The sequence below is a fragment of the Cryptomeria japonica genome, chromosome 2 (assembly GCF_030272615.1).
Source record: "Cryptomeria japonica chromosome 2, Sugi_1.0, whole genome shotgun sequence".
Taxonomy (NCBI): domain Eukaryota; kingdom Viridiplantae; phylum Streptophyta; class Pinopsida; order Cupressales; family Cupressaceae; genus Cryptomeria; species Cryptomeria japonica.
Window position 1 is genome coordinate 51,396,214 of NC_081406.1, and position 25,285 is coordinate 51,421,498.

The 25,285-nt window shown below is 38.0% G+C and overlaps 1 protein-coding gene across 1 annotated transcript in view; it reads left to right on the forward strand.

The window, feature by feature from the left end:
* The window catches only part of LOC131046212 (uncharacterized), an 80,601-nt gene extending 57,429 nt beyond the window's left edge, over nt 1-23,172 (forward strand). Inside the window, exons 8-9 of the mRNA XM_057979898.2 lie at nt 22,145-22,457; nt 22,563-23,172. Of these exons, the coding sequence (XP_057835881.2) occupies nt 22,145-22,457; nt 22,563-22,925 (676 nt within the window). The 3' untranslated portion in view covers nt 22,926-23,172. The remainder of the gene's footprint in view (nt 1-22,144; nt 22,458-22,562) is intronic.
* Nucleotides 23,173-25,285: the final 2,113 nt, after the last annotated feature.

A 25,285-nucleotide genomic window follows, 5' to 3' on the forward strand; every position in this document is an offset into this window, starting at 1 on the left:
GGCTCAGACGGCTTAGCAATCAGACAAGTACATCAAGAGATATTAAAGTTTAAGTGACTTAAGTGATTTATTTAATATTTTAATATTATTATAAAGTTCTAAAGTAACTTTATAATAATAAAGTCACTTTAATATAATAAAGTGCGTTAAGTGAATAATTTAATGTGGGAATAAATCTTTTATCCCACATTGGCCAGGAAGGTGTTTGAGCTCTCTTAAGGAAAGAATAAAAGGAAAGGCAAGAGTTCATTCTCGGCATCCAGTTGATGAATAGTATTTTGATTGATTTTTATTGTGGAGCCTAGGGCTTTCGCAATTTTCTTCTTTGATCATAGGAAACGAAAACTTCCTATTGATAGCAATTTTGAAGGTGTGAAATAACATCTGAATTATTGCAGTTGTGGGAAAGAATACTTCAGTTTTTTCATTTGTGCAAATTGGTGAAGTTTTCTACAAGGGTTTGAAGTTTATTGTTGAAGAACATTTATAGTTGGTTGTGAATCATCCTTCTTTGGCACATGGAGTTATATCATTCTTGTTGGGAGAGATTATCAACAAGTTATTCAAGGTTTTAAGAGCAGATTGCAAGTTATTTCATCCACTGCTACAGTGCCGTGAACAGTGCGCTACAGTGCCGTGAACAGTGCGCATGAACAGTAACTCGTGAATAGTGAAACGCCACAGTGATACGTGAATAGTAAAATCGCTATAGTATATTGCATCTTAGTTGAGTCTACTCAAGGGTTCTTCAAGGGTTTTAGTTGCTGCTCATTTCCAGATTAGTTGCTGCTGTCATGACATTGGAATTTGGGCAGAATTTATAATTGTTGGAGGCCGTACTATAGCAGCAGCAGCCACACATGTTGCTTCACAATTTACATGGTATTTGAGTTGCTACATTACCCACAACGTAGGCGCTTCATTGGATCAGGTTCTCTTGCATTTAATTTCAGTATTTAATAGACATTCGAAGTTGGTTGTATGCTGCCATTGTACTCAGACCTGGGTATTTTGTTTCATATCATATTCAGCTGTCAGCCAAGAGTCTTGGCCCTTTCATATCTGTGGTAATTGGGACATCAATAAAAAGGAGTTGCATATGATATATTTGTAGTATTTATTTCAGTTTGCAAGATAACTGTTTGTCTTAATGTCCCTAGCTGAAAGTCCAACATTTCATAATAGGAATTGCATGGCAAATGTTCGATAAAATGCTTATGGCTGTAGCTCTCATTTCCATACTCTAGTTTGCAGCATATGTTATTTGCACTTTCTTTATTCCTTGGTGAAACATCATTGAAAACTCAAGAAAAACCCAAACACTGAAAACATTGAAAAATCAAACAAAGGCAGAAAATTGTGGTTGGTTAGAGTCCACCAGGTGTGGGTTCTTACACAGCTATAACAAAAGAATCACCACTTGAAGATGTGATGCCATGTGCAAATGTGGACTACATGCTGGTAAAGGGAGCACTTGAATCTATTGGCCCCGTGATTTGGCTAATATATTTCTTGAATAACCTAATTTGTGCTTTTAATTATTCCTTACTATCTTCTTATTTATCCAATCTGTGGAAGATGGTGTCTATCGCCTGCCTCAAAGAATGCTTCTCCCCTTCCTTATTTTGCTCATCCAAATCTATTTCTTGTGTTTGGTAATCTTGTGCTTCCATTCCATTTGTGGGCTTATCTACTAATGGTACAACAATCTGGACCTTTTGATGGCCAGAGGCATCAGTGGTGACAATTAATAGTTTGCGAACTTTTTCTTTGGTTCCGAAGTTTTAAATGTTTGTTCAAACATTGTGAAGTCATCTTTGTCAATTTCCTTATACCTCCTTTGCCTTTGTTCAAAGGTTCTTGGTAACTACATTGGGGTTGTTCCTGACACAATTTCAGAGTGATTTCTAACCTTTAATCTCTATTCTTCATTTGTCTTAGGATGATCTTTAGCAAGATTGTCTCTATTACCTGTCCTTTGCTCATTTTCATTACCCTCCCTCTCATCATGAGGTTGTTCTAAATTTTGTTCTTTATCTTGTTATGAGGGGAATTCACTTCCTACTTTTTGGCCTAACTCTTGTTTATGCTCTTCATCATGTTGCTGCTCTTGGTGTAATGTCCCCACTTTGAAATAGAATTTAAAAATAAATAATAATAATAAAATTAAAATACTAAAAATTAAGTTAAAATATAAAAGAATATAGTTTAATATAATTTAATTTTAATTAAGTTAATGAATGGTCAGAAGACATGAAATAAAAAGTTGTGACTCCCTCAAACATGAGATATAAAAGGGAGAAGAGAACCTCATTTCGGGGGCATAATTTGGGAATCAGAAGTGCAGATCTGATTTACATAAGAAGTGCAGAACTGATTGTGAAATGTTGTGTCCCTTTCAAAGGTTGCTAATGGTGGAAAGGGTGTGTCTCTTGCCAAAGGGCGCACATGATGAAGAGGTGTGACCTCTCCCTCACATTGAGAGATATAAAGGAAAGTTATCAAAAGCATCCAGGGACATCACCATTGATCAGATCAGATGAGAACTGTTATTAAGTTACAGGCAGTAATGCTTAATATCTGAAGCCTGGTAATGTTTTTATGCAGAATTTAATAGTAATATTAATATAGACTGCAATATGTATGACAGTCATACTCAATTTCATATATATTCATAATACATGAGAAGTTAGCATACTCATAGCCCAATTACTTAATCTTTACCTATTGCCCCACATGGATGATTGGATGTGGAGTTGTTAGGGAAATGCAGTGTCAAAACCTCACAAGGTAGATAAGACCTTCGGTGGAATGGGCATATGTTAAATCATAAAAAGGCACTACTTGTGGAGGATGGTTTTCTAGCGCCCTAACAAAGATACTTCCCTATATCCGCTAAGATTGATCATTAGGATTGATTAGGGATTAGACCTGGCTATGTTGATTATCCCTTCTATGATGTATGCTAGTTGTTCCCTAGAGCTAACAAATGCATAATAAAATATAATAAGTATGATGAGATGTGTTTAATTATTGGAAATTAGGCTATCCCCTAATAGGGGACATTACAAATAGTATCAGAGCTTTCATCTGCATGATGTTCTTCTAAAGTTTCATCTTCATGGCTATCTCTTGGGAGTTCTTCTCGGTGTTCTTTGTGGATTTCTTCTTGTTGATTATTCTTCGGAAGCTCTTCTTCTTGATGTTCTTTACTGATGTGTGGAGGCTCATCCTTCAGTTGATTGCCTTCTTCATTTGTATCTCCTCCTCCTAGCATAGAGCACAAAGATTCTTCACTTTCTTGGTTCAAAGCATCCATATCAGTTGTTGTATCAACAACTCTTCCTGCTTCAGCATCCTTTTCCATTTCTTCAATTTCCACATTCATTTGTGGCAAGTTGGGTTCTTGTGTATTCTCCTCAACAAGGATTTCTTCAACTACATGTTCTTCTAATCCTTTTGTTTTCTCCCCTTCATGAGCTTTCGGGATACCATTTCCTCCTACTTTTTCTTCATCATCCTCAATGTCAATGGAATCTTGATGTTATTGCTCAACTGCCTTTCTCCTACACATTGACTAAGAAGGATGGAGGTGGAACCTCTCCTTGATCTATTGCGGTCTTCTGCAGAGGAGGGATTGCCTCTTTGGCTTGAGTAGAGGGAGCATCTTGTTCTTCTACACTTGGTGTTTCTACCCTCTCTCTCTTCTTTCTTTGCAACTGTGGGCCTTCCTCTTCTGCTTCTTCTTCTGACCAATCTTTTATTGTTCTAATGGGAGGTGGTCCTTTCTTCAACCTTTTACAAACAACTCGAGTATCCTCAAAGACTTCTTTAGTCTTTTCATTAGCCCTGGCAGATGTAGTCCTTTGGTGAATTGAGGGTGGACCATAAGTTGCAGTAGTGGCAGCAGCAAGAGAAAGAATCTCCTTCCTCTTCTTAGGCGGTTCAACACTTGTGGAAGGTGCCTCTTGAGTTCCCTTACTGACCTTCATTTGCCACCTTGAGTGGATTTTTCTCAGTGAATTCTCTAGCATAGCCCATTGGATGAGTTGGAGGAGGTGGCCTCTTTGAGGTAGAAGGCACCCCTTTTCCTTTAGAGATGCTTGCTTGCTCCTATTGGGGCTTTCCTTCAACCTGGAAGATGGGAAGCATGTCATAAGGATGACAAATCCATTCATTAGTCCAATATATACCATCTTGGGCCTATAACTGCATATCTTCAGGCTCTATTAAATTATCGTCCACATTATGGATAGGAATGTCAAAGATCCTCTTCTTATTGTAAATTAGGTGCAACCTATTCTCACTATCCTTTGCCTGAGGCTCATCTGGGATCCACATATTTTCTACTTGACTTGCCAAGTCTAGGTCCAACCTGCAATGATCCCTTATTCTTACTTCATGTTCGTCTACACAGTTGGCTCAATGATCTTCAATATCTGGCACATGTTTAAAATGAGATCTGATCACCTTGCTAAATGTTCCAGTGGGATCAAATTTGCTTCTTTCTATTTGCAAGGGTCTCAAAGAAAAATCTAATAGTGTAGCTTCTATGTTCTTGGCTGCCTTCATTTCTAAGCAAGCATGAGCACCAACTCTTATCAACAACTAAAAGCAAGTCTTAATTTTTTTGACTACCAGCGTATGAGTATCAACCGCCTATCTGCAGAGATCTAAGACAATTAGTCTATCACATGGATACTGGGGCAACTTTGTTTGGAGCTACAGTGCAACCTGCTACTCTAATGTATGTGAGTGTCTTGAACTGAATGAAGTAGCTCTCAAACCTTTGGATTTCAGCAGCGACATCCGGTGATAATCTTTTAGCAAAATCTCCTTGCGTCCTTATTATAGAAAACACAAAAAAATTCATTGACTGTATAGTGGTTATTCATGCTCCTCTCCAAAGTCAATTGAGGATAATGATTGTACACTCATGTTTGGGTCAGTGAGTGACCCTATCTTCTTATGTCCGGGGTAGGTAGCTGAAGCAACTAGTAGGTAAACCAAGTAGGATGTCATGTAGAATTTAGGTTTACTTTTCACTCTAATCGGTTGCTCATCCAAGTTATCACTTATCATCCTACCCCAATCAGTGAACTCCTTTTTGGTTGCAATTGTCTTTATGAATAAGAGCATCCAAGGCTTGAGCTCTTTTTTATCCAGTAAGCTGACCACTCTACTCAAAAGAGTAACATAATCCCTTGCATCTATATGTAAGTAGGCTCTATGGATCACCTAGATTTGTTCTAGTTGCAAGCCCTTTCTTGAACTTTCAAATAATTGGTCATTGATATATGCTATTGGATTCTTTTTAGCAGCATACTATTGCTCTCCCTGTGTCACTGTAACTTTGGCATATTGGTCAGGCCGAGGGATGTGAAACACATTTTCAATTGCGTCAAGAGAGATATCCAAGATAATCTATTCTAACGGGCCATAGACTCTTCTCTCATTTGATTCGTAGTTCATTGCACAAGCTAGCACCAAGTATAGAGATTGCAGGGAGACAAGGAATCCTTTAGCTAGTACCAATCCTAAATGAACCAAGGATGTAGCCCAAACCGTCCAACCATTAGGATTCGAAATCCTCCTTAAGAAATCTTGTAGGTCTATGTGTCCTAGATCAGTATCACTAACATTTCTGTCCACTGAGACCAACTTGGTCAGAGGGCGGTGACCATTGAATTTGTACTTCATGGGTACCACTTTCTCCTAAGACATCACCGATTCTGCTAAGAAACAAGCCAAGCTAGCATTATATCATTATGGAAAAAGACAATTTTTAGTTTTAGCTACCTATTGCACTTTATTGAAGATTCAAACTTAAAAGTAGAACTAAGATTAACAACTAACACACTCCTATCTAATTATTCAAAAACCTCATTGAGAAAACCAAGTCCTCTTTTTGGGGCTTGGGGATATGACACCCCTGATCCCCACATAGAAATATGGAACCAAGACTTTGGGGGTTGGGGGTATCACATCCTCAATCCCCCCACTCAAACCTTTGTATATAGGGTTTTCAGGGGTCGCGGGAAACACATCCCCAATGCCCTCTTAGGGTATTAGCGATGTAACATCCCTGATCCCCGAAGGCTATGGGACAGTTCAATCGGGGTTCGGGGACCTCACATTCCCAACCTACTTTGGCTTTCGTATCTCTAAACCCTAAGGGCCGATGGGTATCTCTTTAGCCTTAGAATGTGGGTCGAATTGTTGAGTCTAACCATTTGGACTTGAAGTTTAGTCATTAAATTTCAAATGTTGTATTGCATTTGATTTGTACACCTAAAACTTATCTTAAATTGAACTCAAAGAAGGCAAGGGCATTCCAATGTTCTCTCACCCAACCCTAGCTAGGTCAAAACAAAACTCCAAAATGTAGGGCACACACAACTATGAAAAGAAATGTTAGGCCAAAAGAAAGAGGACCCTAAAACACATCCTTCATACTATGGAAAGATGGGGAGTGGAACATCTACGAGGCTGCACCAAGGAAACGAAACAAAAGATGAAGTGAGGTGGTGCAAAGAACTCCTAGACAACACAGAGAAACAAAGAAAAAATACTAGAACAAAAAAATGAAAAGAAGAAAAAAAGACACCAAAAACCCTACATCCGGTCCTACAATTGATAAACTTGAAGCTCGACTATTCTCATGATGAGCCCTAGGGGTGGCTTAATCTATCCCACATGATATGCAACACCTCTATCACACAAAACCTCCGAACAAAGCTCAAGCACAACACAAAACCAACAAAACACAATGAGAAAATGAGCCCTAGACTTGGGCCTTTTTATAGACCTTAAGTGCATTGAATGTACCTCGAGTGGTAGGTAGGGTTGCGCCCCTTTGGAGTTTGGGGGTCGGGGATGTCAGGTGTACATAGAGATATGCACACCTGGCACCCTCGATGCTTGATCCCCCAAAGGGGCATCGAGGGTTGGGGACACACTATCCCCAACACCTAAAGACCAACACTAGGAAAATAGTGAGGGTCGGGGATCGAGGCTACCTATCCCCCAAAAGGGAACAAGAAACACCCAACCCTGATCATCAAAAGACTGAATAAGGGTAGGAGGAAACAAGGAAAAATAAAGGAAAAGAAAAGAAAGAAAGAAACGAAAACAAGGAAGAGGCAAGGCACAAAAGAAAAGAAGGGGGGTCCCCATTTTCAAGTGAGAAAATGGAGCGTGAGTTGTGAAAACACAATAGGGGGTTTCAAAGGAACTTGGAGTGCCATCGGTGGTTCCAATAGTTCCGAGAACTCCGGAAACTCCTGACACGCCAATACTTAGTCAAATTTCTCTTTTTTGTGCCTTGGCCTTTTTCTTTAGCTCTTTTCATGTTGGCACCTTGGTTCTTTTTTTCCTTTGTCCTTGTTCTTCTCCTTTGCGCCAGCGCTCCTTAGAGTAGGCAGTTGGAACTCAACATAGAACTAAGAATATCATCGATGGTTCCAATGGTTCTTGGAACCTTTGGTACCTTCGACATTTTCACACTTGGCTAAAATTTGCCTTCAAATTGCTATAGTGAAATTGGAAGCACCCATTAAACCTTTCTTCATGATGGTGCTTGAAACTTGCACGTGCCATAGTTTCCTCCAAATCGGCAATTTCCACCTCATTAGGGAAAAGTCAATAGGCAGAAGGGGACTGAGAACCTATTGGTGCCGACAACAGTTCCTAGAACCATTAAAACCTCTGATTGGCCATAACTTGGCCAATTTTGATCTATTCCTCTTCAAACTTACAATTTTTGGTACTCGTTTGGATCTTCTATCAGATGGAAGACTCAAAATATTTAGACACTAAGCTGATTCTTGGGAATTTTCAACTTGGGTTTTAGGCTAAGGCATGAACAAGAGAATCTGCGCAAGGGGCAAAGGCAAAACAATGTAAAGTGGCCCATATAGGGTATTGTTGACATGCGTTTTGTGATCGTGCCCAACACAGAATAAAGTTTCCCTATGACTACCTTATCCTCTCTTGATCAAAGTCAAATGTATGTTAAGATTGCAAGAAGATCATACGATGACTCCAAGGTTCTGATTACGTACTAGCAACTTTATGTGGATATAAGCTCGTGTGGTGATGTTGTTGGTAATCCAAGGCGACTTACGCACACTTCGAAGAATATTTAGACAAAATTATAACTTTCAAGGAGATTTATTCTCAACATGCAAATGGACCCCGCTGTCATAGGAACTTTTATAATTATTCGAGATGTTCTTCATTAATACGAATTATTATCTTTGCATGTCGCCAACTCATCCCTTACAAGAATCTTTCCATTCTGGCCTCACAAAAGACATTTTGGAAGATTTTCCTGCCTTGGAAGAATTTTGACAATCTTTTCCACTTCTGAAGGATTCTTGAACATCCAGAATTCTTGGAGAGAGGAAATCCTCTCTAGAGAGATTTTTGTCCTAAAGGAATTTTCTTGTGTTCTCGTGCATACCTCATCCTGGAGAAAGATTTTCAATCAATTGACTACTTTTTTCATGCTCGAAGAATTTTGTCTTGTCCTAAGTCTTAGAGAGAGAAAATTCCCACACAACCAATTTTCTTCGTGCCTTGAAATTCTTCACCTTGGGCGCATTTCTTCCCCAAGGAAGGAATTTTTTTGAAATTTTGAAATTTTCCTCCTACATCATGTTTCTGCATTTTCTACTTGTCCTGGAGCGCATTTGCTAGGAAGTGGAGGAATTCTAGAAAATTAGACTTTTTCTTCCTTGATGTCATTTTGGCGCCCATTTTTTGCCTAGAGAACATTTTCTCCATGGTGAAGGAATTTTTGATGTGGAAGAAAAATTCCTCCTTAACCTCATTTTGGTGCCCAATCTTGACCTTCATTCTACTTTACCACTGAGGAAGGAATTTCTTCATGCCTTAGTCAAATTTCACATTTTCCAAGAATTTTTTCCTGAAGGAAGGAATTTTGAACACTTAGTCAATTTTTCACTTTCTTGGAATTATCTTGGGTGTAATTTTCTCCTTGGGAAGAAATTTTTGAAATCTAGAATTTTTTCCTAACCCTTGAATTCCACATTTTCCTTTCTCTTATCCTTGGGAGCATTTTTTACCTTGAGGATTCTGGAATTTTGAAAATTCTTCCCTTACCTCTCTCTAGCACTCCCTTTCCAACTTGGGCGCTAATTCACCTATGTGAGGAAATTGGACTTTGGAGGAAAATTCCTCCTAGACCCTGTTCTGGCACCCTTCCTCTTGCTTGGGCGGTATTTTCATGTAGTGGAGGATTTTGGTTTGGAGGAGGAAATTCCAACTGTACCATGCTCTAGCGCCCATCTCCATCCAAGAGCACATTTTCTACCTCATGCGGGAATTTGACATTTGGAGGAAAATTCCTCCATGACCCCAATTTGGCGCTCTCACCAAGACTTGGGCGCTAATTTCATGATGTGGAAGATTTTGAATATTTCTTGCTTTTCCTTGGGCGGAATTTCCACTATGTGTTGGATATTTGCCTTTGGAAGAAAATTCCTTCACCTCCCTAATTTGGCGCCCAATCCTGAGTTGATATGCCTTTTGATAAAGATGACAAATATAGAAATTCTTCCCTGCCTTAGATATTTTTGCTCATTTTCCAGATTTGGATGCTATTACTGGAATGAAGTAGATTTATTTGCCTTAGAATGATTTTTCATGCTTTTCCACTTCAAGAAAGAACTTTATACGTAGCTGCTTTTTCTGACCATCTGTCTACTTTTTCAACTTTCCGGATTTAGACAAAGATTTTCAAGATTGTTCTGCCTTCAATGTCGTGACCATTGCCTAAGATGGACCTGCCAAAAATAGACTTACTAAAAATAGTAAGTACTTCCAAACTTCAAATTAGGGCAAACCAGGACAGTGTGACACTTACTAAAAATAGAAGCTTACTAAAAATAAAAACTACTAAAAGGAGTAAGTTTGATTTTTGGCAAAGATAGGCCAATTTGGGATGCAGTGAAACTTACTAAAAATAGTAAGTGCTTAGAATTCAGTCAAATTTCACTGGTAACTTCCTTGAAGGGTCCTGGCTTCATTACAATGTTCATATGTTCAAAAACCCTAAGGAAATGACCTCAAACCTAAGTCTGAAGGGGCAAAACCCTAAAATTAAGCAAAACAAGTTTTAGACTTAGTCAAATTTGCTCAAAACACTTGCAGACTTGATCAAATTTCATCAAAAGCACTTGCAGACTTGATCAAATTTCATCAAAAACACTTTCAAACCAAGGAGACTGAAGGGACTTCTGCAAAAAGACCTAAAAATCCAAAACCAAAAGACCAAAAGGACCTAAAAAGTAGGGGGTCCCCATTTGCAATGGGGTGATGTGTGAAAACATCACAACAAGTATCTTTGAGGGTAATTAGCCTAATAGTTGATGAACCACAAGGGGGAATAATATGCCAATAGGGACCATATTGCCCCAAGGAGTGTTATGGAGAGTGAAATATTGTTTAGCTCAGTAGATCCAACTAGTAAGGTCTATGCCATGGAAACTAGCAAAATCAAGCTTTGGACTGTAAGGTAGGTGGCTAGAGTAGAAGCTAGATTTATGAGTGTTAGAGTGTTCATGGGATTAGTCATGACAAGTTTTTCCATTTACAATTTCCAATATTTGGGCTTGTCCATCATTGAAGGAACATATACAAGAGTCAAATTCCTCTAGTTTTATTGCTATTGTTCCATCCATTTCCTTAGAACAAGTCGTCATTTAAGGGGTCTTGAGGTGGCCTAAAAATGTGTGCTAGAGTAAATGCCAAATGATCAACTTGAAACAAGGATTGAAATGAGACTATCAAACACATGGAAAAAAATAATATTATAATTTTTTTTTCAATTTCAAATTCCTTCAAGCGAAATTTGTTGTCAAAATTATAGTAGAGCTCTCAATTTTACAATTATTGATCGGTATCTACTCTTGCTACAACACCCCTATAGAATATTGTCTCTATAAATAGTTCTCTACCAATACCAAAAACAATAGGTGCTAGTGGTGATTTTCTCCATCTTCCAAAAAGCTTGGGGTGGGAAGAGAGAATACGTGAAAGGGTGATTTGTCAAGTTTGTGAGCATACAAACATATAGATCTAGAGGGATCTAGTATGGCATGAGTAACTTCTTGGAGCTAATTGCTTACTAGTTCATCATAGGGGCAAACAACAATGGCCTCCTAATGCTAGGTTTTGAACAATCCTAAGGGGTTTTCCAATATACCTAAGGGTATGTGGAAGCACAAGATGGTAAACAAAGGCTATATAATGACATGGTTTGGTAGTTTAACCCCTTTGACCTTCACTAGAACTTCTATTACAAATCTGGCTTTTTCTACAATGAAAACTCTTCTATGATATTTTAGAACTCTTGATATAGAGTATCTACCCTAAAAAGTTAAAAACCAAAAAGTAACTACTAGCAAAGGAAAAAAAGGACAATTTTCAGGCAATTGTTCAATTCCATAACTCTATAGCTACTTTTGGATCACTAATGTCTTGAGAGGGAAAGGTGAGAGCATAAAATAGGAAATTGTGTAAGGTGCTACATGGGAAAAAAAGTGCAGTAAAACATGGCCCTTGAAAGAGCTTTGATACTAGATGTGATGTTTCTTTTTGCAATAAATTAACAAGAACACAATGGACAATATCACAAAATATCATTGGCCTCTTCAAGGGGGCAGCCTCCTTTGAGCACTATTCAATACATTAAAATTCATGGATACCCTTTGTACTAGCAAAACCCTCTATTTATACTAATTCTATCCAACATAACTATTACTTACCAACACGAGTATTTTTATCCAAACATGTGGGGTAAACTAACTTAGCAAGAAGGACAACTTACTAAGCATATGCATTCAATATTTTTTATCAATTCTACCTTAACACAAAAGTAATTACTTAAGAAGAAATAATTATGTTATATATTGTTCAATTTCTGTACCCTTAGGTTTTGATCTCTCATCATTTGTCACATTGCTTTGTGTATTCTTGAAATTGTTGAATCTAAGTTGAAGAGTTGTTCCTCTTCTTACAATCTGAGTGACTTATCCTAGATCAGCCATTTCTTAGTTCATATGAATGGTAGGTAACTGCTTTGGTAATCAAACGTTAAAAAATTGGGAGCCTTAGAGTCATGTCAACCTATCATACTTTGTTATGAGCAAAGATTTCTTGAAATTCATTACTATTCTAGGTTTGGACCAGAAATTCACAGCATTATCTTCTAAGCTTATTCCTTTGCTACCTCCACTATACCTAAAGAAGATAGTGTTGTGCTCTGCACACACTCCCCGTCACCGACAGGGTCCCCCTTTATTTTGGTTTTCGTCTCACCCCCGGTGTGGGAAATTTTGATTTTTATTCGCTAAGGAGATGCAGCAGTTGGAAGTATGAGGAGATGATCCTACAGGAGAGTAAGCCTGCCCACTTCCTTAAGTCCTGAGAAGTTCGTGTTAAATGTCAAGCATGGTCCCGTTTGTAAAGAGAAGGTTGAATCATGAACCGTATGAAGAGAAAGGGTGTTTTTTAATTTAAATTGCAAGGCGAAGGGTGAATGCAAAGGAGAAAATGTCAGAAAGTCTCGCAATTTAATGTTTAAAATTCTCACAAAGGAGACTATTCCGACTAAGTTAGCCGAATTACAAAAAGAGATAAAAAGCTTTGCAAAATCGCCCAAGTCTCCCAATTTGAAGAAATCGCACAAGAGAGGGCATTTTAGCTCCGAAATTTGAGTGTCATTCTTGGCCGAAATCTCCATAGTCGCACGAGTTCTCCCGAAAACCTCTTTAAGACCGAGTTTTGCAAGAGAGGGGTGTTCAAATTGTAGAACGGAGGGGGTCAAATTTGCAAGCGCTTCTTCCAGACCGAAGTCTTTACAAAAGCACGGGGTTATCCTCTCATTCACCAGAGCGTCCAGGGATTCCAAAATCGCAAACATCAGCGTTTGGCCGAAGATCATTTTACATTGGGCAAAGCTCTTCCACTGGGTAAGTTCGGATTTCTCCTTTAAGTCATTAAATTTGTGCAAAATGGCCATGATGGTTAGACAAGGGTTAGAGTGTAAGGTGAAAGAGTAAACTTTGCAGGTTATGATTTAAGAAACATCAAGCATAGCATGCAACAACAACCAGCTAGGGAAATCAACCTTTAGACTGGAATTTCAGACTTAAAAAGATATTTTGGAAATTCAAGTCTGAACTAGAATAACTCTTTTCCAAGTACATTTTCGAAAGATCAGCAATCATCAAAATATTCAAACACTGAGTTGCAAGTCAGAATGTTGGCAACTTTCTGCCATTATCGATCAAGTAGCATTTTTGAAATCCGCTCCAAGCAGCAATAGTTAAACAAAAGCAACCTGATTTTCAGGTTCAAATAGCATCTAGTTTCCAGATGATCAGGCTCTATTTATTGAAATGTCATGCTTTTAGCAATATTTTCAAATTCCGATTTCCTCGTTGATTGTTAATTTTAAGCACTAGCGCCGTCCTCTGTTTTGGCTAACCTCTTTTGGTTGCCTTATCTCGTCTCGTAATCCATGTCGAGTTGTGTAGGAAATGAAGTACCAATACCAATGGGGGGGAGTTAGGGAGTCGAAGGTCCAGAGTGTATGGGAGAACATAGGAGACACGGACTTGGGCCACATAGATATCCAAGAGTTCAGGAACAGGGTGTACTCTCCAAACACCTATGGCAGGCCCAGACGAATGATGGAGAGTGGTATTGCTTAGGTAGCTAGTTTCCCTCTGGTCGTGCAAAATTATGAATTAGTGGTTGAGGCTGTTAAACTTTATCAACCAGAAACCAGATTAGTGGTGCTAGAGGGGATGGTACTAGCTGACTTCACGCCTGAAGCCCTTGGGAGGCATTTGATATCCCATTTCTAGATAATCCCATTGCTACAACTATTGATGAGGCATAGGTCGCTTATGCCATGAATCCTGATAAATGCAAAAACATTGATAAACGAAGAATGGTACAAAGAAAGAAGACCCCCAAGCATTAGAATCAGTAAAAAGACCCCCAGAAGTGATTTTCACAACGAGTATGGTGATATGGTTACCTTACTCAGCCGGGTCATGGGACTTCCTCAATCTAATCTTTTTGTGGAATGGATATTCTACTTTACTGAGCAGGTCTTCGCTGGGAAGTCTATGAAGAGCACACAGTTATACCAAGAGGGGGGGGGTGAATCAGTATAATGAAACTTTTTGCCAATTCAATATTTTATATGATAGAATCAATCACTGAAAAATAGTTATGCACGTGAACACAATAATTTTGAGTGGAAAACCCAATGCGGGAGAAAACCACTAAAATGAATGTTATATATATATATTTCTTCTTTTACAATGTATGTAGACACCAACCTACTGGAGGCACCAACCCCTAACTCTGTTTGTGAGCACCAACCCACTGGAAGCACCGACTCCCACTGATTTATGAGCACCAACCCTCTGCAAAATGAAGCACTAACTTCTATTATATGAAGCACCAACTTCACAAATTTGAGGCACCAACCTCAATACCTAATTCTGATATGAATGACTTCTCTACTTTCTGTCATGACTCTGCTGTGTAGATCTGATTGTGACTTTCTCCAAAACTGTTCAAATGCCTATAGATGGACTTCCCACAGTTTCAGTTAAGTCTGTTATTTATTTCCATTTACTCTTTCACAAGAGACTGATCTATATACTCTCAGCCTGATTTGTACTTTAAACACAGCAGTATCTTCTTTTGATTATTTTATCAGCATGTAGTCTGAGAGCCCTTTTTGATTTTGGTATTATCCTCTCAGTATTTTTTTTTACAGAATTATTTCATTATCTTCTTACGCATACACTTTGCATATACTTCCTTATCTTAATTCATATCCACTCTTCTTTATACACCTGAAATTTACTTCTTCTGTGGTCTGCCTCCTTATCATAAATTCCAGATTTTAAGCAACGTATAGTTTCATATATTAAAAAAAGGTACATCCTTCAATCAATCTATATTTATATCTTTTCCTATACCTCTTTTTAAAAGAGCGTAACCTTTTGATATAAACATTTCCTTAACAAACACGTCTCTTCTTAACAAGTTTTTTATTTTCCCATCGAATCATAGCAATGGTTGATATTTGCAACCCCTCACTAACTATTACCAATTTATTGATAATTATCGGTTAGACTGAATATGATTTGTTTGGAAGTGATCATAAGTTTGGTCTACTATAAGTATTTTCGATACTTATAAAATTTATAAATGTTTCGATACTACATCATGCTGGGAAACAATAATCAATAACCTTATTACTGCTGGGAATTGACAAAAAGTTGTCTCTTATTACAGCACTGTATATGTCTTCAAAAACTTTTACGAGCTCCTTTGGTCTTGGCTTTGTGTGATGTATGTAATCATATTGGTCAGTATTTTCTGTGTGAATTTTGTGTGACGTGCTGAATATATACAGTCATACTGGCTTTGTGTGACATTTGCAGTCATTCTGTGTGAATATAGTTATTCTGTATGCCATGCTGGATATGGAATATAGTTATCATTAATACATTGTACGTATATAGTCATACTGGCTTTGTGAATATACTGAACCACTGTCTACTATGTTTGTATGGCAAATATTAATCAGTTTCCTTTCATTCTTTAGCCACGTACCATATCATCTCGTATAGCCCAGCACCCTGTATTATGGAATCGTTGTATTTGATCATGTTGGACATACCCATCACACTGTGGATATACGTCTTCAATCCTCTGCATCCGGATCTGCAACAATATTTTTATATTCTGCTAATGTAATCATATTATATAATACCGTATAATAATACAGTCTGGAACTGTACAATACAACTAAGCTGCCAGCAAGATATATATAGTGTTGTAGGTGTATATATATAAATCCGAGTCTTTAATAGAACCTGTATATTTCAAAATGTTGTATGCTGCCTGTATATAAGTCTGAGAGGATTCGATCTGCTTTTGTGACTGATGTATTGCTGATGTGCTGATGATAAGATATTCTGGAAATGTATTATTAATATTCTGGATTCATCTTGTTTTTGACATCAATGACAATACTTTCATCAGTCTAAGTTCGACTGGGCTTAGATCATCAGCGACAATATCCATACACAGTTGATTGAGCTTGAAGTAAAAAATTACTTTGCCATGACTTCCTACTTGGTCTACATGTTTGCCCGACACCAGCCGTTGACGAGGTTAATTAAGGAAGGTGAGATCCGGAATGGGCCGAATCAGGTAAAGGTGTACAAATTCTACCCTCAGCTGCATTATTATGACGTTGCCCAAAGAGAAAAGAATAACATTGCATATGCAATTGGTCAATATGAGCGTGTTAATGATGCCTTTACAATGCGCCTGGTCAGATTAATGCAAGGAGGATTGCATATAAAGCTCTTAGAGAAGGCTATTACTCTAATCCAGAGATATGGTGTGTGGTTCATCCAGTTTCCCAGGTTCACTTACATCAGAATAGAAAGCTTTGAGGGAACACCATTCCGGCTTCCGCGCTATCCATTAGATAAAATAGTCCTCATGGAGGTAGCAAGACAGACACACCCAGCAGGCAGTCTACTCAGAGATAAGAAGAAATCCGGGTTCACCTTCCTCATGATTTTGGGTACTCTTGATGCACATTTCAAAAATTCGGTGCAAGCTGAAGAGTCATTTGCTGAATTGGCGTCTTATGGCTTACAGGAACATTTCCCTAGGAAATGCTTTGATCGTGATAATTTGGCAAAAAGAGCCTATGGTAGGCACTACAGGGCCAAGGCGTCGATAGAGGACTATTGGAGCAACTGTTCTGATGACTTTGAGGTCCGTTAGCGTGAATATTCTAGGCTGAGTGTTCAACAAATGCGGCTTTATGAGTACCGCTAGGTCCCAGATCAGGTGATGGACTATGGAAATTGCTTGCAAGTCTGAGAATTTGAGGCAGTCAAGAACCTCTTGCCAGGCATTGATTGGACTTAGGACCCAATCACAGATTTTGAGGCAGTGATGGAAGCTCAAAGGAGGTATATCAATTACTGGTTATCCCAACAAATTGAGAGACTGGCCCATGAAGGGACCCAATTCACATACAATCTAATGGGTAGTCTCGATTCCCAGTCTTCAGACGATGAAGGAACCTCAATCGTGCCAAAGGAAGAGGTTGAGAAACCTGAAAAGAAGAGAAAGAAAGCAAGCAAGGGCCAATAGAGGGACTCGAACATCAAAAAGAACAAGGAGAGAAAAGATCCCCATCAGAAGGCCGGAGGTTACTTCATCATCCAGGGACCCCAGTTCAGAGGATGGTGTGGTTGAACTTAACCACATACCCACTCCGCCTTCACAGTGTGATCTTGCTGCATTTGAGGCAAATAATCCTCAAACACAAAGTGAGCAAGAAGCAGAGGTAAGGGTAATTGGCCCTGATGAACCTAGAAATCAGGTTGAAGAGGGAGAGATTGCACTTGATCAGGAGACTAGCAAGCATGAGCTCACACAGGGAAGTAGGCATGAGTTGCAACTGAATAGCGGCGACAAGGATGACACCACTGTTGAGGGAGAACAGAAAGGGGATGAGACTCAAGAACCCAACAAAACTGAAGAGCAACCATTACAGGAGGATACTCGACAGTTGTTCAGTGAGGTAGGAGAGAACTCAGCCATGACTAAGGGATTGGATACTGCATCCGTTCCTTCTATGACCGATCAATTGCAGGTAGACAGTGAGTCAACTAAGGCCTCCAAGGAACAGAATGGGAATCTGGCAATTACATCTGGACAGACCATCCCTCAGGACTGGCTAATTGCTCGTGCACAGCGAAAGGCAGCTGTCAATCCACCAATTAACTTGGTGGATATCTTCTCAAATAGGAGAAATAAAATCCAAAGGCAAGAAAAAGCCAAAGACTTACTCTAGGATCACTAAAGATGAGCAAAGGAACGACACGATACATATTTCCACCCCACCTGCAGATAAACCAATAGATCAGATTGCATTGGCTGATTACAATGTTGCGACCATCCCAATAGGGCGAGCCACCAAAGAGCAGGAGAGGGAAGAATTCAGAGGTGCTGTGCAGAATATGCTCAGACAGCTCGACGAAATGACCGCTGAGAGAGATATGTACCAAGTTCGTGCTAAGCAAGCCGAAGGGTACATTGATCACCTGTTGAAATCGCTGCAGCATGCCTCTGAATCCCATGTTTCCCCATTGGCACTGGCACAAAAGACTACAATTGAATTTGAAGAAGTGCGTGACACTGCCATGGCCGTCAGGGAGTGGGTCCAGAGCACTAAAAGGAAAGGAAAGAAGATTATTGGTGATGTATTTGAAGTAGCAATGGAAATACAAGCAACACAGATCAAAATGTTGGAGGTAAAAGAGGAGTACGCCAAAATCCAGGAGGTGGTTGCCTTAGCTCAACCAATCATGAGAGCCCTTTTTTGGACTCACGCTTGGGTTCTAGCAATCCAGTCTATCCTAAATCCCCATAATATCAATACTTTCATTGAGTGGTATTGGATTGTTTGCATGAAGATGGACATGGCGGCTACTGTTAAGAGGATACAGGAGGAATGTGAGATGGACCTATCCCATATTGAAAATGGCGGTGAAGATGTTCATAAGGCCCTGGTCATTGGTTGGATGGATGCCATTAAGGATGTAGATGTATTGTCAAGATGGGATGCCAGGTTGAGGCCCGGTAAAACTGCATACTCTGTGGAGGACAGAGAGTGCATCAGCAAGTTGCATTCAGACATATTGCGCTTCGAGGATCAGCAATCGGATTGGCGCAAGCGACTAGGGATAGTCGAATCTAATCTTGAAGGAACAAAGTTCAAAATGCGCAATCCTCCTTTTCCTCCTAATGAGGAATTGTTTCCCATTTGTATAAAATTCCAAGAGTACGTTCGGGAGGAACGTGCAGCACACCGGGACATTTGGGAAGGTTACCTGCATGAAGAGGACGAATTTGTGGAGAAAAAATCCATTAAGGGGAAGGAAAAAGTGCTTTCCTAAAATATATTTTCTTTTAAAATTTAAGTGCACTTTTTCAGACATAAAGTTTCTTTCCCAACTACCAAAGTTATTGTAAATTTCGAGCTCCGTGCAAGTGCACTTTTTGGAGCAGCTTTATGTTTGGTAGTTATTGGTTACCTTTTGGTTGTTGCTGATATTTTGCATCCCATTTATGGGTATGGGCAGCTTTCTTTAGAGGATGAATCTGGCGCACTTGTCTAAGTTTAATCTTGGCCATCCATCCATTTTGAGAACTCTATATAAAGGAGTTAATTTCTCCTTTATTCTAGGCAGAAAAAAAAAGATTGTTGCAAAAACTCTGGCAAAATATATATAGATTTTAATGGATGTTAAAGATGTGTCCTTTTTACTGTGAGTGCATGGTCCTCTTCTCCACCTCTTTTAAATTTATGCAACTGTATTTAATTTTCAGACAGTTTGTTTATGCATGTCTTTGATGGAAATCTCGGTTCATACCATTGGGAAATAATTGATTTTTATTCCCTCTACATGGTTAGTTTGAGCCCAATTTTATGCTAAGTTCGGTTGTTAAATTTGAATGAATGGGTGTAGAAGTCCAGCATTTTTATTCAGCAGCTTGAAAATTCAAAGTTCGTAATTTCTGGTTATTTTAAGATTTCCGTCTATGTGTTCAAATATGTTGTCTTAGTTAAGATTAGCTAGCCGTTCTTATTACTCTCTATCCTTACCCCCCTTTTTTCCCTTTTTTAAAAAAGAAACCCGCAAGTCAAGCTGAAGCAGCATCAAGTTAAAAGCAAATTAGATGAAATAAGACTGTAAGATTTTAGGGAACCTATACAAAACCAATTCCGTCCAACCGTAAGTCCCCTTTGTGTTTCCAGCAAAACACATCAACTGCTGAGCTATCTGCAGTCAAGACCTGGCAGCCGAAACCTTGAGGTCATCCCCCATTGATCAATTTAAAATAGCATTAGGGATTTCCTTATCTCAAGAGCGGATAGGATACTTAGCATTCTATTCTGCGTTGGCCGGATGAAGTCGTAGTTCCGCGATTTTAGCCACGTCAACAGATAGTTTGATCAAAAAAGAGTTGGTGGTTAACTATCAAAGATCTTGCAAATCTATATCACAGCATGTACTTTGTCATTATCATTGTAAATGGCATATGCCCCTACTAAAGGAAAAAAAAAGAATGAATAAAACATAATAAAGTAGTCTCATTGCCTTTGTGTTATGGTGTTGAAATTACGAACGTTAGTGTTAATTTGGTTTTTTAGTTTGAAGTAGTTGTTAATGGGGCCATGGGGATCAACTATACCACCTACTCCCACAGTGATCCCATATCTGTGGGGTGTGGATAATGGAGCTGGGATCTCCATCCAAATTCTACTGCTAGATTATTATGTATGTAAGGCCTGGTTCTAATTGGCAACCATACACAAAACAGACACAAGATGAGGATATTCCATTAATATTTCTTTATTTTTTGTGATCCAGTAAATTGTGATGATGTTTATATTAGAATTTGAAAAAAAAAATCATTGTCTCTGTCTATAGACTCTATACATATTGCTACTCTATTTATGTGCATTCCATATTAATGTTCAGCTTTAATGCCTACATTTCTTGTGTCACTTTTATTTCAAATCCTAGCCTGTTTGTTAGGACTTAGGAGAGATAGGGCTAGTGACACTGAATAGAGAATTCTAGTAAGACCATATGTCATACTATTCTGCCAGAAAAGAGAAGATAGCAGTGATAAACATAACAATGAGAAATGACTTATCGAATAATTCTTCTCTCTATTTTTATAGGTAAACTGAGGGAATCTATGGGGACCCTCACCCATAACAAAAAAGCCAAAATCAGCCACACAGTTCTGAAAAAAATCTAAATTACAAGAAAGACAAGCTCTGACAAAAAAAGAGAAGCTGAAGATTCTGCAAAGCAACTATCTTTGCAATTCAAGAGAGCCAAAAGCAAAATAGACAGGCCCCTCAGGTAAAAAAGTTGGAAATACTATACATTTCATCTCAGAAAAGAGGCCAAGCAACCTTAGGGTCACACAAGTGATATTCTCCTCTTTTAGGAGAGGAGTGCTTCCATAGTCCAGTGACTCCTCCCCTCATCCTCAGATTCGAGAGCCTTCATTCACAGTCTTTCAGCTTCAGTTCTTGTCTCTCTGTTCCTACTCAAAGGCTATTTTCTCTCAATTTTATTAGTAATATTTTTCAAGCTTAACATATGGAAATGAGATTACCATATGAATATGCATGAAATAGAAGAAAAAGGAAATGTAGTTTGGGAATAACATCATCAGGCTGAGCTGGATACAAAAACATAAAAGAGCAAGTGTTAGAAAGAGGAAGCCTATGCTTGGACTAACTTGTAAGAAGACACTCAACTAGTGATGTCTTAGCTTTCTTCTCTTGTTTACTCATTTGTCGCTTCTCCTTATAAAATTGTTGTCTTGGAGATGCTTGGAGCACTCCCCTGACCTTACCAGCTGTGCATTATATGATATATCTACAGTACGTCAAACTATTTCTAGTTAGTAGAGGACATTAATTGACTTTTCATTCCAATTTCTTTTCTGCTACGAGGTTGCATGAATAAATGAAGATATGTGCTATGCCCCAAGTGTATGCGCATGTATAAATATTCCTTGTTTAGTAAATAACATATGCATGTTGAGACAAAACCCTTTGTTTCATGTCCCAGATGTGACCTCTAACAATCTTGCTATTGCTCTTGCAGATAGAAGTTTTGATAATTCTAGATATGTGCTAGATGCTAAATAGTTTACGTTGTCATTTTTAATACTTAGAAATTTAGATGACATTTATTTATTACTATTGTCATTGATTCAAAAACTACTCTACAAAAAAAAAAGTTTACAATTCTATTTTCATCTCCCATACAAATAAACTAAGGCCTTTATTATCCTTCTCTATCTTTAACTAAGCATTACCATGGGTTTTTAATGTATGCTAGTTTGCGTGGCCAAGAGAACCTAATTTGTTCACTTGATTCTCTTTTGACAAATTAATTGCAAAATGTTTATGCTTTGCAAAACATGAGACTAAGTTATCTTGATTTTTCTTTCTTTCCAGTGCTATTGCTGATACCTGTGTGGCCATGGAAGAATGGGCGGTCAATCCCACTGCATATACTAATATTGATCACATTCTTTCTTGCGTAAATCAATCCATAACAAATCAAACATTGTATAGAAGCAAACAAGTCACCAACGACTTGTTGAATATTGTTAACCAAGTGATAGGTAATGTTGCAAATGCAGATGTACCACCAAACAATCCTGCTTATTACAACCAATCTGGTCCACAATTACCTGAGCTCTGTAGACCATTTCATTTGATACACAATAAGCAGCAGTGTGTAGCAAATTTCACGAGTGCATCTCAGGTATTTATATTTAAATATTTCTTAAGACTCCCTTGTTTTCGCATTATTCAGCACATGTTTCCCACACGATAATTAGGTTCTGATGTATGTAGATGCTCTTTGCAGGTCTGGAAAAATTATATTTGCACTATTTCCAATGGTGTTTGTATTACACCTGGTAGATTAACACCAGATCTATATGCACAACTAGTGGCAGCAGTCAATGTTAGTTATGGACTGAAACATTTCACTCCATTTCTTTTAGACCTAATTGACTGCAAGTTTGTGCATGAGATGTTCACAGTAATTGTTCATTTCTATTGTCCTCATCTTCAGCTACATACTAAGTGGGTATACATTGGGCTGGCACTTATATCAGTTGGTGTGATCCTCTCCTTGATATTCTGGATTATTTACATACAACAGATGCATCACAATGGCCAATATTTAATGCCTTGTGAAAATAAATCAATAAGAAACCATCTATAGAAATTGAAAGCAGAGCTAAGCCAGGCAAGTAAATGTGAACAATGAATAATCCCAAATTCCATGTTTAGAAGTTCTAATCGTTTTTGTATATAATCGCCTCTCTCATAGGGATTGTGATAGGCTCTCGTTTAGAGTGGTATACTACTAGAATCTTATGGACTATTCCATGATGCCCAATTTTGTATTATATTTTAAAAATATGTGATCCATTATTGATTTAGAGAGTCCAAAGAATGATTTACTAAGAGTTTAAGAAAATTGTACTGTCTAAATGCAAAATTTCACTGTACCTAACATATATAATGCAGAAATTTGGTGTGTTATAGCCATAGACTTGTATCTGCATCTTCTACTCAGTTTGTAAATTTTTTATGGCCATCGCAATACCTGCATTCTGTAAATTAGTTATACATACCCTTAATATACTGCTACCAATTTGTTTCTGTTACTGGATAGTTGCATGGCGTTTATTGTTAATGTATTAATCATCGGGTTTTAGTTTCTTTTTCAATTTTTTGTTTGTTCTAGCAGTTTTCTGTTCAGGCAATTTAAGTGTCTTCTCACTGCCTTTAAATTTATCCTCAAGTTTAAATTAAATAATAATGTTTTGTGCCTTTTCCTGTTCCGTTCGTAACTCCTGGTCTGACAGTATCAGAGCACAGGATTTACATTCCCCCTAACAGTTGCCAATTCATAAAGTGTCCATTACAACAAAAGGAGACAATGCCTGTTAATATCAAAATTTGGCGCCTGCTTATAATTTCCAAAAGAGGCTCTTCGAAGTTTAAAAGAAATGTTCATCTTCTCTCTTAACTGCCCACAAAAGGATATTCTGGCGCATGGTAACTGACTGCCCCTGCTACAGAAATTGCTTAAGATGACACGGAAAAAATTGATTCAGGTGAAATCAAATTAATCTTCTGTTATTTATCTTTTGTCACAGAGATTCTTTTATCTTGCTTAAGCAAGAAAAATTAATAGATAAATTTGATTCCGCAAACTGTGCAAGCTGTGTGCATTTTTTTACAGTTCACAATGCAATCTGTTGTATCAATGATTGGGGAAACATTAACTAGAAAGGATAATTGGATAGAAATAGTATAGAAAAATAGAAAACAGTCTCATTTTCAATGATTTATGGTGTAATATTTGTGATGAAGATGTCTAACCTACAACACGACTCAGTTAAAGAGATAGAAATATGGCAATATAAAAACTCAAAGCTTTGGCTTTGATTAGAGTTCCTATCAATGGAGATCTGTTTAGACACATACAAGGGTGTAAATTTGCTTGGATGCCCTTCAAAAATTGGGAGATCCATATGATTCTCATTCTGAATTGGAGTTTATTTAGTTACAATTGAAATTATTTAAACTTGAATTGAAGAAAGGAGATGTCATGAGTTTGCCTTCTAAATTTCAAGTCATAAAACAAGATGTTGATGCTGCTGGTGTGAAAGTTGATATTTATCTCACTGCTTTCATAAAGGCACTTCTTCCAACCAATTGAAGATCATCAGTTTTGGTCAATTGGTTGACAAGTTGGCAGAATGTGAGAAAGATTTTGGAAAAAAATTGATAACATTGGTGAAAATGTTTGTTTGCTCACCAAAAAGGCAAGTCTCCTAACAATAACTCTTCTAGAGACAGTCGTTGTGATAGAGGAAATGATAGAGGTCAACGGAAGAATAGAGGAAGAGAATGTGCACATGACAAAGGCTACTCCCAACATGACAACCAAAATGATAGGCACCACTTGTATTGTAAATGATGTGATAAAAAAGGTAGTCATAAAGCACATGAATGCAAGGTTTCATGGGATAAAATAGAAAACTCTTTTAAACAAAAAGATAAAATGCATAGTGGTCATAAAATTTCAGGAACATCCTAATTTGCATGTGGTATTGATAATGATCAATATGTACTTTCTGTTTCAGATTTTGCCTATTATAATTCATTTAATACTTCATGGCATGATGCTTGGGTGTTACATAGTAGATCCACACAACATATGACATTTCGGCGTAATTATTTTGAAGAATTTCATGAAGGTGTTTGTTTTACAATCTATTTGGTAGATAAATCAAGCCTCAAGCCTATTGGAAAAGGAACCGTTCAGATCAATTTGACAAACCTTCCAGATTTTGTACTTCACAATGTATGCTATCTTCCTCAATTGCAACACAATTTATTGTCACTAGTATTGATTTGACTACAAGGCCACTCCATTTCGTTGGAAGATGTACAAGTGGTTGTTGGGAAGAAGTCAAATAATCAAGTTGCATTTACTGGTGATGAAGATGGCAAATTATTAAAACTCCATGGCACTTCAGCCCTTTCTAGGAGTTTTGCATATCCTAC